The sequence below is a fragment of the Ursus maritimus genome, unplaced genomic scaffold (assembly GCF_017311325.1).
Source record: "Ursus maritimus isolate PB19 unplaced genomic scaffold, ASM1731132v1 scaffold_7, whole genome shotgun sequence".
Lineage (NCBI taxonomy): Eukaryota > Metazoa > Chordata > Mammalia > Carnivora > Ursidae > Ursus > Ursus maritimus.
Genome location: NW_024426885.1, coordinates 57,656,706 through 57,671,060, shown reverse-complemented (window position 1 = coordinate 57,671,060; position 14,355 = coordinate 57,656,706). Strand labels below are relative to the sequence as shown.

General features: G+C 37.8%; 2 protein-coding genes across 2 annotated transcripts in view; one reads left to right on the top strand and one right to left on the bottom strand.

Moving 5' to 3' along the window:
- CTNNA3 (catenin alpha 3) overlaps window positions 1-14,355 on the bottom strand; it is a 1,592,500-nt gene that overhangs the window by 854,038 nt on the left and 724,107 nt on the right. The gene's annotated exons all lie outside the window — the stretch shown is intronic.
- The window catches only part of LRRTM3 (leucine rich repeat transmembrane neuronal 3), a gene marked incomplete at its 5' end in the record, with an annotated part of 156,248 nt that continues 144,202 nt past the window's right edge, over window positions 2,310-14,355 (top strand). The window contains one exon of the mRNA XM_008695932.2: window positions 2,310-3,887. Coding sequence (XP_008694154.1) covers window positions 2,310-3,887 — 1,578 coding nt within the window. The remainder of the gene's footprint in view (window positions 3,888-14,355) is intronic.

Below are 14,355 nucleotides of genomic sequence, written 5' to 3'. Positions count from 1 at the left end.
TTATTTGACAGAGAGACAGTCAGTGAGAGAGGGAACACAGCAGGGGGAGTGTGAGAGGAAGAAGCAGGCTCCTAGTGGAGGAACCTGATGTGGGGCTCGATCCCAGAACGCTGGGATCACGCCCTGAGCCGAAGGCAGACGCTTAACGACTGTGCCACCCAGGCGCCCCCTAAGTTGACAATTCTTAAACCCTCTATGAAATGTTTTTTTGTTACCATACCTATTTTGTAGAAGAGAAAATGAGGCACAGGGAAGATAAGTAGCCTATTCAAGCTTACATAGCTCACAATTTGTAGCCAGGATTTGATCCCAGCTGTGAAAATCCACATTCTTAATCACTAAACTGCTTCTCATTAGTTTTTATAATACTTCTTTCAAAGAATCATACCAAAAGAGTTTATACAAACCTAGGAAGCAAGATTGATTGATTGATTGATTGATATTACAACTTCCTTGACTCAGTGTCCTAATCAGGCTAATTTTCACTTGACTCATTTTCAGATGAAGATAACATTGCTGCTGAAGCAGGACCATCTAGTGGTTAGAGATCCAAGTGAAAGAGAGAGATGGCTTTGAATCTCAGCTCTGCCACTTACTTGCTACATGAATTTCATCAAGTTACCTCTCCAAGCCTCAGTTTCCTCATCTTTAAAATGAAGGTTATAGAGGCACCTACATCATAAAATTGTTTAAAGATAAAACAAGATCGTTCATTTAAAACACTTAGGAAATGCTCAATAAATATTATTAGTGCAATAAATAGCAGCAGCATCAATAAACTGAACCAAATGATCTCTTGATTCTACTGGCACTAAAAATGGTTTATTTCTTTTCTAATTAAAAATGAATGACAGCAACCAAAACAACAAACCAAGCCATAAGCCACTAAACCAATTATGCCTTTTGTAGGAAAACCAGAAAAGCTATTGGACACATCCATTTATATGTCATTAGTTATCCCCTCTATTTCAAAATGTATGTGTCTTAGCATCCTGAGACACCTTGCATAATAAAATCACTGTGACTCCAAGAGGTCAAATGGGCAGGCAGTTAATGCTTCTCTGTGAAAAGCTCAATAAGTCATTTTATAAATTTCAGTTCGAAGCCTACATTGAGGTTAAGAAAAATTGACATTCGGTCTGTGAACTTAATGTCAAGCTCCAGAAAAACTCTAGGCAGTACATGTTTAGCGATTAAGTGGACGCAGACAATAAAGACATTGCCAAATTGTAAAACAAGACTTGGAAATTACAGAAAATGTTGCTAGTTATTGATTACGGTGACCATTCAGTTCCCATTGAGCCACCCAAAAGAATCATTCATTTTCCAGCAGAGAGCCTGCTCATTTGCAAGATAAAAGAGAGACATTTCTGCACATGCCCATAATGTTCTTCACCACTGGGGGCAGCTTTACATAAGACTGCATTCACTGAAACCAAAGCAACAGTCCGAGCAGCTTTCAGAATGACAGTCTGCAGAAGTGAGCTGAGCGTGTGTGCGGTACGGGGCTCTCCTGCCTCCTGGGCTCCAACGCAGCTTTGTGGCTGAAGTGGGTGCTCGCCACCAGAAATGCTGGGCTATGGAATACAGATGTGGCAGCTCAGGTAGTCCCACGTTGCCTGGAGGAATATATCATGCTTTCCGATAAGAAGAAATTGTAGAAGCCAGTTTTTTTTTTTTAACGCCCCCCCCAAAAAACTGTAAAGATGCAAAAACGTAATATCCACGAAGATCCTATTACCTAGGAAGATTTTTGATGTTTTGCTACAAATGCGGTGTTGGAATTTATTTGTTCTTGGAGTGTTCTGCGTGGCTGGCAAAGAATAATGTTCCAAAATCGGTCCATCTCCCAAGGGGTCCAATTTTTCTTCCTGGGTGTCAGCGAGCCCTGACTCACAGTGCAGCTGACAGGGGCTGTCATGCAAGTGGCCCCTTAAGCCAAAGCAAAAGACCTAAGGACGACCTTTGAACAATACAAAGGATGGGTATGTTTTGTCATTTTTCTTCTTTCCTTCTTAAAAAAACAAAAACAAAAAACAAAAAACAAAAAAAAAACAGAAACAAAACCCTCTAGTCTGTGTTGTAATTCTGCCTTAATTATTTTAGAGATTACCTTTCTGTGCTTAAGACTATAAATTCAATTGCTTAGTGGACACGTTTCCTTGCTTAACTATTAAAAAAAAAAAAACCTAAAGACAATTCTCTTTAAATGTCAAGGAGGTGATATTTGATATTAAATGTTGTTATCTAGCTTTAAATTTTTAAAAAAGAAAATACATGCCTATTTTTGCTTGGTTAAAAATAAATGAATTCCTTTTTGGGGGGATAACTTTTCTAAGTTGTTTTTATTTCCAGGTTTCAATGTAATTAGGCTACTGAGCGGATCAGCTGTAGCACTGGTTATAGCCCCCACTGTCTTACTGACAATGCTTTCTTCTGCCGAACGAGGATGCCCTAAGGGCTGTAGGTGTGAAGGCAAAATGGTATATTGTGAATCTCAGAAATTACAGGAGATACCCTCAAGTATATCTGCTGGTTGCTTAGGTTTGTCCCTTCGCTATAACAGCCTTCAAAAACTTAAGTATAATCAATTTAAAGGGCTCAACCAGCTCACCTGGCTGTACCTTGACCATAATCATATCAGCAATATTGATGAGAATGCTTTTAATGGAATACGCAGACTCAAAGAGTTGATTCTGAGTTCCAACAGAATCTCCTATTTTCTCAACAATACCTTCAGACCTGTGACAAATTTACGGAACTTGGATCTGTCCTATAATCAGCTGCATTCTCTGGGATCTGAACAGTTTCGGGGCTTGAGGAAGCTGCTGAGTTTACATTTACGGTCTAACTCCCTGAGAACCATTCCTGTGCGAATATTCCAAGACTGCCGCAATCTGGAACTTTTGGACCTGGGATATAACCGGATCCGAAGTTTAGCCAGGAATGTCTTTGCTGGCATGATCAGACTCAAAGAACTTCACCTGGAGCACAATCAGTTTTCTAAGCTCAACCTGGCCCTTTTTCCAAGGTTGGTGAGCCTTCAGAACCTTTACTTACAGTGGAATAAAATCAGTGTCATAGGACAGACCATGTCCTGGACCTGGAGCTCATTACAAAGGCTTGATTTATCAGGCAATGAGATTGAAGCTTTTAGTGGACCTAGTGTTTTCCAGTGTGTCCCAAATCTGCAGCGCCTCAACCTGGATTCCAATAAGCTTACATTTATTGGTCAAGAGATTTTGGATTCTTGGATATCTCTTAATGACATCAGTCTTGCCGGGAATATATGGGAATGCAGCAGAAATATTTGTTCCCTGGTAAACTGGCTGAAAAGTTTTAAAGGTCTGAGGGAGAATACAATTATCTGTGCCAGTCCCAAAGAGCTGCAAGGAGTAAATGTGATCGATGCAGTGAAGAACTACAGCATCTGTGGCAAAAGTACCACGGAGAGGTTTGATCTGGCCAGGGCTCTCCCAAAGCCGACGTTTAAGCCTAAGCTCCCCAGGCCGAAGCATGAGAGCAAGCCCCCTCTGCCCCCCACGGTGGGAGCCACGGAGCCCGGCCCAGAGACCGATGCTGACACCGAGCACATCTCTTTCCATAAAATCATCGCAGGGAGCGTGGCCCTTTTCCTGTCCGTGCTCGTCATCCTGCTCGTTATCTACGTGTCATGGAAGCGGTACCCTGCGAGCATGAAGCAGCTGCAGCAGCGTTCCCTCATGCGAAGGCACAGGAAAAAGAAAAGACAGTCCCTAAAGCAAATGACTCCCAGCACCCAGGAATTTTATGTAGATTATAAACCCACCAACACGGAGACCAGCGAGATGCTGCTGAATGGGACGGGACCCTGCACCTATAACAAATCAGGCTCCAGGGAGTGTGAGGTATGAACCATTGTGATAAAAGCGCTCTTAAAAGCTGGGAAATAAGTGGTGCTTTATTGAACTCTGGTGACTATAAAGGGAACGTGGTGCCCCCTCCCATTCCCTCTCCCTCTCACTTTGCTGGCAAGGTCCTTCCCTGTCCGTTTTAGCACATTCATAATACTGGTCATTTTCCTCTCATAATCAGCCCACTGAAATTTAAATACCACAATCAAGCAAAGCTCAAACTCTCGTTTAATATGCCTATTGTATAAGCCTCTTTATTGACTGCACTAATATCTCAGTTGTTTTAAGATAAAACTTCCTTCGTAAGTAAACCCCCACAGCTGCTGTTATTCCTCTTCTGGTAGGACCACATCTATAGTTCTAGAAGGCTTGCTGTTCATGGGCAAATCAAGGAAAAAGTGAATGATCCCAGGTACTGGGAGCTCGAACTGATTCTAGGAGAATGCTTGATTACAGAAACATTTAACACAGAGTCTTAAAACATGGTCTGGCTTAAAAAGAAAATTGCAGGAAACTATCAAAAGATGGTGCTGGGTTAAAGAAGCACCACGGGCAATTTTCCAGAGGTGCTCGAATTATAGGAAAGCCAGCCCAGGGAAAAGTGTTGAAGGGTTAAAATGCTGCAAATAGACAACTGAGAAATGGGAGATGGTAAAAATACAAAGTTTTAGACTTGAATGCCTTGTCTCTGAAATCCATCCCTGGAAAATCAAACTACAGGTTTCACACTGTCAATTTCTCCTAGCCTTTATTTAGCCTAAATTAATTAAATAACCAAGAAGCAAATTTGAAGAGGCAGATTTCTCCACTGTTCCTCACCTTAGGGAGTTTTCAGAGATGAGGCTTGCAAATGGGAAGGCAGCTTGCTATTTGCATGTGGTTGGGAGCTTATCAGAATTTCTTTCCAGCTCTTTCAAGGACTCTAATGTAGTGAGTGGAATCTTTAACTCTGTCTGTTCTTCTGTCTGGGATTTGTCCGGCTGTCCTGTTATGTTCCATGATGTGCCCTGCACACATTAGTCCCCTATTGACTGATACTTCATTCAGAGGCATAAAGAGAACACATTCCAAGACATGCTTTCCACCAAAAGCTTCACTGAAAAGAATGATTTTGATAACACCTTAATAAATGTATAAAATAAATCTTAGAGGAAAAAAGACCAAGCCTATGGCAGTTGTCTTTTGCTTTTCTACTGCTGACATTACAGTGTCCCTATGGTCATCTGTACTGTGAACTCATCCATCAGTATAATTCTGTACAGACCCTGTTGGCAATCTGCAAGCTGCATGCATGTTTTTATGTCGTAGGTGAAAGTTTATTGACTGCAGCACAAATATCATACCTTCTGTATTTAACTTTGACCACACTTCATTAAGATTTTAGAAAAATGTCTGTGGTCTGTATTGTATCCTCTCTCATCCCCTATCAGCCTGTTACAGGAGCAAAAACCAGGAATTGAAACATTGAGTCTGTTTCATTTAATTTGGCTTGCCAAGCCCCACATCTTTAACCACATCCCTGTTCTTTCAAAACAAAATCACTGCAGCAAAAAAGAAAAAGTGAATGGCTATTTTTTTAACCAGCATTTTTATATAGTTTGAAGGCTTTTCATATGCTGAGAGGAAAAATCTAGGCAAGTCACCATGAAATCTAATTGCAAGGAAGCCAGATTATAAAAAATCATACTTTTATAAGCAATAAGGGAAAGGGGACATTTAAAGTGGATTTCTCAAGGTACTTTGATTTTGATTAAATCTTTAAAAATGTGCCAGTTCAGAAAAGCATCACAGCTACAATATATTTACCCATGAATAATTGTTGAATGTATATTTATTAATGGTAAATAGTCACAGATTCCCAATTGATTAACAATGCAGATAATCCTTCCTTACAGTACTATGAACTGGATGACTGAGCCTACTGTGATGTTTTTCACTGAAGTTGTAATTTTTCATTTTTCATAAAATGTCCGTAAATATATATTCCATCTCAAAAAGAAAATTTCTTTGATCAGCCTCATTTTTATCTGTACTGAAGATGATTGTATTAATTAAATGCAGTGTTAAAGTGAAAAAGCCCATTTCTATTCTTTGACTTGACCTTCTGCCTCATTTGTCATGGATACCAAATAAACTTAGGCAAGGCATATCTATACTTATATTTTTTAATTCTTAACCATTCTCATTGTTGTGATCCTACCGGCATATAAAAAACATGTTTGTTGTGTTGAAAGCGTTTCTAAATTTCAAAGCCACTTCATGTGTCAGAGTCAATGAATGACCAACATTTTGAAGGCTGGTCATTTTTTAGTGCCTAACTTTATTTATAAACTTAATAATAGAACCAAAATAAAATTCCTTAGATTATAAAAGTTATTTTGATTCAGGACATGAATTTTTTTTTTTTTTGAAGACCCCCCCCCCCCCCAACGTTGGGAATGAAGCTTCTCTATTGCTCAGGAGCTTCCGGTCACATATATAGAATTTTTGTAGGTTAGACAATAACTAGTTCACCATTATAAATTTAACAAAGCCGTAAATTTAACAGTGCTCTCCTGTTCAAAAGTTGTTGTCTTCCCCCCCCCGCCCCCCCACCCCACAGCACTTTCTGGACTACATACTGTTAAGTCTATTTTCATTAAGTATTTCAAACTCATGGCATATTAGAGAAATATCATTGGTATTCCGTTTTCTATTCCAAATTTACATGAAGTATCTGACTTCCCCCAAAGGTGACAACAGTTAAATAAACAGCCTGACCTATTGAACTATAGAACACAGATGCATCGATGCAGAATGGATTCAGTTAGTACTTTGAATGCTTTACCAGAGAGAGAAGAAACACAGTTTAGTCGCTGAACTGCATGGGGTTTTTTTTTCCCCCAATTTTATGAGCCCCAGTACACATAGTGCTACCGCAGCTCGGCTTTAATAGTCCCAGTGCCACAGTCTTCTAAGCAATACTTACGCAAGATATATTCCTTTTAAATGAGTTTATATTTTCCAAGAACGTTGACATTACATTTTTTCAAAGAATTTAAACCATTTTTTACTTGATTTGGTGAGTCAACTATCTAAATAGACAGGCAATAAACTGTATTTCTGTGGAGCAGCAGTGACCTCCAGTGGCTGGTTAGAATAATCACAGCTATTCATACACCTCTTCCGTTTTTCTAATCTTGAATCCTTATGTAAACATGATTTACAACATATAGTTTTCGATCTGTGAATCAGACTTGGATTTTATTTAATGCATCTCCCTGGGAAACATAGTTATAGTGTGATTTTTTAAAGTTATATTTTGCATATGGACTTACTTCGCAATGAGCCCGGACAGAACCCATAGAACTGACAGTGGGAGCTAGAAATAAGTGTCCATAGATGAAGAGCAAGTAATAATGTAGTAAGAATAGATAAGAAATACTTTAAAGTATTTATACTCATCAACGTTGGACAGATATTCTGAAATTTTCATTAAATGGGTTAATACTTTCCACAGGCAGGATTCCAAAATATAATGTAATTTAGATTGGGGAAGACAAATTTCTATATTAATATTGAAAGAATCAGCATCAGTTATTTACCAGTCAGTAGGAATGTCTGAGCTATCAGGTGAGGGAGGCCTCCCCGTCTGCTCTAGAACCCTCCAGTTTCTTGATCGTGCCAGTGACCTGTGCTTTGCCCCAGTGCTCTCCCCAACCCTCCCCCTTCTCAGTCAGCTGAACACTGGTTCTATTAGGCTCTCTGACAATGATGTTACAGTCTAAGAGGTGATGATTCATGGATAATGAAATTATGCTCTCCTTCTGGGGAAGGATAATGCAGAGTTAGATTCGTAGATTTGGCAAGGGATTTTAGGATGTTGTAGGTGCATGAAATATCCTCTCTTCCCTTGACATTTACCAAGAAGAGAACTTAAATAGTTTATTTAACGTGTAGATTAGACTAGCATCAGAAACAAGCATCCAGCCACGAAGCCTAAGACAAAATGAGTTCCAGATATGCCAAATGAGAATTGAGCCACGAGAAATGAAAAACTCAGAAACTGTATTGTTTCTTCTATTCCCTTTTCCCTGGGTTCTCATTGGTGTCTGGATCTGTAGCAAACCCATGGAGTTTTTCTGTACTTGTACTCTCTTACCTGCCTACATTAAAAATCAGACAGAGTTAGAAGAAATATGAACAATAATATCAGTAAATGTGAATTACAAAGATAAGAGAAACAAAACTGATGGAAGTTGAATAGCTTGTAATAATGACCCTTGAAAACTAATAAAAAAATAATACATGGGTGAAACTGAGTTCACCTAATCTAATTATAATAGCTTACAGAATTGGACCCGAATTTTGCTTAGTCTCCAAAATCATTGGTGGCTTTTGCATAGTTTGTAGAATAAAATACAAATACTACAGAGAAAATCTATATAAACCTAGTTTACAGTTCTTTTATATTTAAGGAAAATATCACAGCCATATATGGTAGAGTATGGGCCTTAGATTCAAGTTTCTCTGACATTTGCTAATCTAATGATTTCAGGCAAATTTCTTAGCTTTTCTAAATTTTAAGTTCCCCATCTGTAAAATGGGCATGTATTATTGACTTCACATGGTTATTGGGAGAACAAAATTTGAGAACTGCTTTGTTAACTCTCAAATGGCAAAAAACTATTCTTTTTTGTTTTTTTTAAAGATTTTATTTATTTATTTGACAGAGAGACAGCCAGTGAGAGAGCGAACACAAGCAGAGGGAGTGGGAGAGGAAGAAGCAGGCTCCCAATGGAGCAGGGAGCCTGACGCAGGGCTCGATCCCAGGACCCTGGGATCAGGCCCTGAGCCGAAGGCAGACGCTTAACGACTGAGCCACCCAGGTGCCCCTTTGTTAACTCTCAAATAGCAAAAAACTATTCTTTTCAAAGAGTACTTAGTGAGATATTCAGCTGCTGGTATTCTGTGTCTGGCTTGGGTCAAAGACATCACTAACCTCTATGTTACAAAAGACCAAATCCATTTCACATTAATACGAATTCTGAGACTTGGCAACTAGTCTAGAACTTAATTTGTTTTTGACCTTTAGTTTCCATAAAAACACAGTTTCTTCTACCCCATGTTATCAGAGTCGAGGAGTTTATCAGTAATGATCACAAAATACAATAGACATAAAATAAAGATACCAACCAGAGAATACTAAAGCAAAAGCTTATCAAAGTAAATAAAAATCCTAATTGTGTCTCAAATTAGGTCATTATAGTGAGGAGTTTCAATAAGCATAGGTTAATTGTCCATCCCCTTTCTAGGATCAATATTTTGAACACTTGTCTTTATACTTACTACATATAACATTTATTGCAAGATGACATCATTATTGCTAAAAAGTAATTGCTCATTGCATGTTATAGTGGGATTAGCATATGTTCCAGGTATCAATCATATGACATCTATTTTGTTTCTTTTCTTCCCCCAAAGACAGACTATACAAAATCTTCGCCTAGTATAAAAACTGATATTGACTTTATCAATTATTGTCATCGAAAATCACTGGATTAAAAAAAGCATAAAAGTATAAAGGCTTTTTTAATGAGTAATAACCTAGTCACTTAAGCAAATGAAATACTATTCTTTGTTGGCCTTTCGCAAAAAAAAAAAAAAAATGACCAATGTAATCACAAATCTCTGTCCACTGGATGTAGCTTGACTTAGCAAATGTGATGTATATGTATTTCCAAAATTCTTATAATTTAAGTAGACAAACTGCTCCTCTTTGACAGCTAAGTTTCCATGAAATCTCTGAAGTACAGAGAGAAGATGGTGGTTTTCAGAGGAAAAAAGTATTTGTGAATTTTATGATGCTTTACCTTCATAGGATTATTGGTGGATGTTCTTGAGTTAGGTCTCCTGAACATGTGAGAAGAATTCCAGGAACACAGACTCTCCGACCCACAGTGTAGGACCAAGCAGAGGCAATCTATTTTACAACTGTACTTTCTAATGACAAAACCCCACATGCAATAATAATCCATTTTATTTAAGAAAGAGCAAAAGAGCTTCTATCTTATCCTATCCAGCAAATGTAATGAAAACTGATAACTTTCTTGACAATTTTTAATATTTCTTTTTATTTTTCAGGGGCTCCCACTCCCTACTCCCCACTCCCCAAGAAGCATTTTCCTTTATACCTTTTCCCTACCCTTAAATTGTTGTTCCCCACTTCACACACACACACACACAAATTGTTTTATATCACCAAAAAAAGTCTTCCCTCATATAAACCAACACAATTTGGTCATCTCACTCAAAAGAGTAGCTTATCTTTAATTAAAAAAAAAAAACAGACTATAAAACAAAATTCAAGTCTGGCTGACCTTCTCCTTTTCCTCTACAGCCTACAAATCACCTCTTCAGTATCTCTTATTTTCAATTAAGAAAAGAAGAAATATAGTTGAATTTCAGGTTAGCAAAGTATTAAAGCCTACTATTTTCCTTCTTAATTAACTCCTACTTAACAAAATATAGGACTTTATATATGGGAGTATCCAACTACATCTCACTAATCAAAAACACTCATACCAACAATCAGAATTTTGTCTTCTCAGAGGTAAATGCAAATTTGGGGGCCCTCACATATAAAACGATAAGGCAAATACTACATTTAGCAAAGGCAATTTCTGTTAAAGCTTCATCATACTAATTACATCTATCGAGGGTATAAAATACATGTTGTCACTAAAGAGCAAAGGACTTCAGTTAAATATAAACCCTTATTCAGCACCCTTGGGGCTCAAACTTACTAATGAAGTGGGGGTAAAAAGAAAATGTCCTGGGGCGCCTGGGTGGCACAGCGATTGGGCGTCTGCCTTCGGCTCTGGGCGTGATCCCGGCGTTACAGGATCGAGCCCCACATCAGGCTCTTCCGCTGTGAGCCTGCTTCTTCCTCTCCCACTCCCCCTGCTTGTGTTCCCTCTCTCACTGGCTGTCTCTATCTCTGTCGAATAAATAAATAAAATCTTTAAAAAAAAAAAAAAAGAAAGAAAATGTCCTTAGACAGAAAGGCTACAGTATAGTGAAACTGCCATGGCTTCAACTGGGTGGTCCCCACATGTAGCTAAAAACTGCTTCTTATCATTAATATTGATCAGTTAATACACTCCGAAAGAAGAAATATGCTTACCCCTCTCCATTTGAAGCAATCAACCAGAATCTCACAAGAATATTTAACTTGTAGAGTGTATCACGTTGAGGCTGAAGTAGTAGAGTGACTTTAAAATCCCTGATACACCTGTGATAAGATCACAACAGTGAAAACTCTCTAAGGAGTTTAAAAACTAACTCATCAATTTAGGGTCAGTGTTGGCTTGTACTCGTTGATTTATGAAAGGGGCTTTGCACAATTTGTACAAAATTTTAAAGTGAAAAGTCATATTTGTCTGTTTGGTTGGGGTACTGCCATTTATCCAATGGAAGGTTAGGTAACATCACTGAATGATGGCTAAAATAGAATAATTAAAGATCTGTTTAACATAGCACAGGCCATATTATGTAAGTATACTGTGTTTTCCACCAAGTTAGGCATGTTGTAGATGTTTAGAAAGAAAATCCATGTCCGTCCTATAAGGTGATAATTCACGTTTCATTACAAAGTATGTGTATTTTTGTGTAATTAAGTCCTTGTGTGCCAGGAGTGGGTATGTAGGAGTTTTTGTCTGTTTATTTGTTTTTAATATAAGAAGAGTCCTTAGAGTGACTCTGTTTTCCTAAAAGTTTCATCCATTAATCCTGTATCTTGTCCCTTCTTTATAGGACTGCCCTAAAATATTTCATACCCCACGCACACAGCCTTCTCAAGCCAAACTATGTATCTCCAGTTCCTATTTGGAAATGATATCCAGTGACTTGCCATTAGGATATCCCTCTGCTAGCTAAAATCTAATCTGCCAGCAACATATTGTTCCAGCCTGTGGCACCCACTCCAGCCCATCTCATGCCATTAAAAGGCAGCATGCACTTAGTCCTATGGACTTTTACAGGGAGGATTGAGTAGTAAAACGTAAAAATCTACATATATTTTTATGGGCTTCACTTTGGTTGTTTTTATGGTCTAACACACAGAGATGTGTGGGGTCTTTATTAGTTTACACTAAGATGCAAAAGCATTAAGCTAGCTGTAAATTAAAGAGAAAAGGTCAAGGCAGATAAAAAAAAAAAGATAGAGTCCAACGGTCATATTATGTCTTGCTTCATCTTAAAAATAATCATAAATGATGAGCATCCTGTATTTTACTTTCATGACATCTGATTTACTCTCCAAGTTTACCATCATATTCTTAAATTTAAGCGTCACAGTCCTCCCACTTTTCCATTTCTAGCAGCGAGGTTTCTTTTGTTTGTTTTTTCATTTGTTGGTTGATTTGGTTTGGTTTGGTTTTCTGGCTATAGATCTTTTCCCAGTCCAAGTGTACCACTTTGCCCGCTTTTCTAGAGTATCTACTCAAATTTTGATACAAGCAGAAAGTCACAGAGTATTTTATCAGTTTTATGGTTGGATCCATCAGACAAACAGACTGAATTTGTCTCTACAGTACAATCTAGTCAAGTCTAGGGTATCTGTCTTCTGTCTTCCCAGTCTCCCATTCCCCATGCCTTTTCTCCATTTGGAAGAATTATTCATACTGCAATTCCTCCAACCAATGGTACCTAAGGCTCTTTCAGTTCCTTATTCCTTACCAAATATCTATTCTTAGATCTAGACCAGTGTTATTGTCCCTTCTGAGGGCACTTACATTTAAATAGGGATAAAGACCTTTAGCTAAAGGTGAGAGAGTCATACATAAGATCAGGCATAACCAGCAAGGCTGGGGAAAGTACTTCTAGGGGCAAAAGTCTTTGCAAACACTTCTGAAATCATCCTATATAGATACCTCTGTATTTTCTCAAACATGAGGTGGGCCTTACCAAAAACCAAGGTAGAGCAAATAATCCAGTTTCAAAAAAATCCAATTTCATTCAGTAAACTGTAATCTGAGAAATATCTTCAGCAAATTGCCATTATACACAGGCTTAGTATTTCTCCACTGACAGGCAATATGATATACTAGAAAGAACTTGGGTGATGGATCCAGGAAGAACTAGTCTGGATTCTGGTTCTGAGACTTAATAACTGCAAAATCTTGAGCCTTAGCTTCTTCATCTTAAAAAAGAAATGTGTAAAACAGTATAATCATCACCTGATTATTCCAAGAGGGCAAAGAATCAGCATTTCTTGAATATTTTTATGTACTCTATTTTGTCACACTGCATGTATTATTTAATTAAATTCTCATAAAGATCCTATTTGAGTAAATGAGATGACATAGGTAAAATCACTTGGTACGAAGTGTGGCACGTCATAGTAACCTCCTCTTTCCCTTCATTAGCTCTAACTGCTAAGAAGTTCAGTGCCATAGTATGCTTTAATAGTTGCACTCCACTATCTATTTTTATATGGAATAAGAGATACCTGGCAGACTTTCAAGAATTAGGATCTAAATTGCCCAGAGGCATCTAAGCACATGGTTAATACCACAGAGTAATGTGGTATAAAAAAACCAATATCCTAAATCTCCCAACAAAGCACAAACGCATCTCTACCTTTATTTCCATTCCATTTCCCATGTTTTAGCACTGGCCAATTCTTGAAGTAGCATGTGTTTTCTTACCTCTGAGCTCTTGCTCAAGCTATTTCCTTTGTGAGGAAGGATTTTCTTCCCTTCCAAGTCCTCCTGTCAATCTCTGAGCCTTTCTACAATTGATCCAATTCAAATCCCACTCTTTTTAGAAGTCTTCTTAATCTTGCCCTTCCCTGTTTAACATGGTATTTTGTATTCCTGTTAGAAACTACATCACCAGTTGTCTTCTGTTAGTTATTAATGTGTGTGTAAACCCTTTTTGAGGAAATGAACTATTTTTTTTAATCTTCTTTCTCCTACCAGTCGTGATTGGTACAGTCTTTTATTCATGATAGATGTCTGTTGAATTGATTTTCTAGTAATTATGATAAGGTTATTGCCGACCTCATATTTATTTATATGGTCTACATATATATTCTGTGTTTTTATTTCATATATACATTTTCATATATCCAGCCTTCTCATTTATCATTTAACTGGTTTGAAAAATTATTCTTACGTAAGTATAGTTTTTAAGAATCATGTTCTGATTTAAACTGCATCTATGTTGTGAATAATCTACCAGTGAATTTCCTTTGATAGTTACCAAGGATATGAACAATTGAGGTGGTGACTAAGAGCTAAAAAATATTGTGAGACAAAGATAGAATATTTGATTCTAAATATGAATACATCTTGGTTTTAGTGGAGGCTGGGTAGTCATCTTTTGTTGTAAAAGCCATATATTTGTGACCTCTCTTTGTCCACTGCTTCTTGGGAAAGATCTTTTTGTCATTAGGTTGGATGCCTGCTCATCTTGTTCA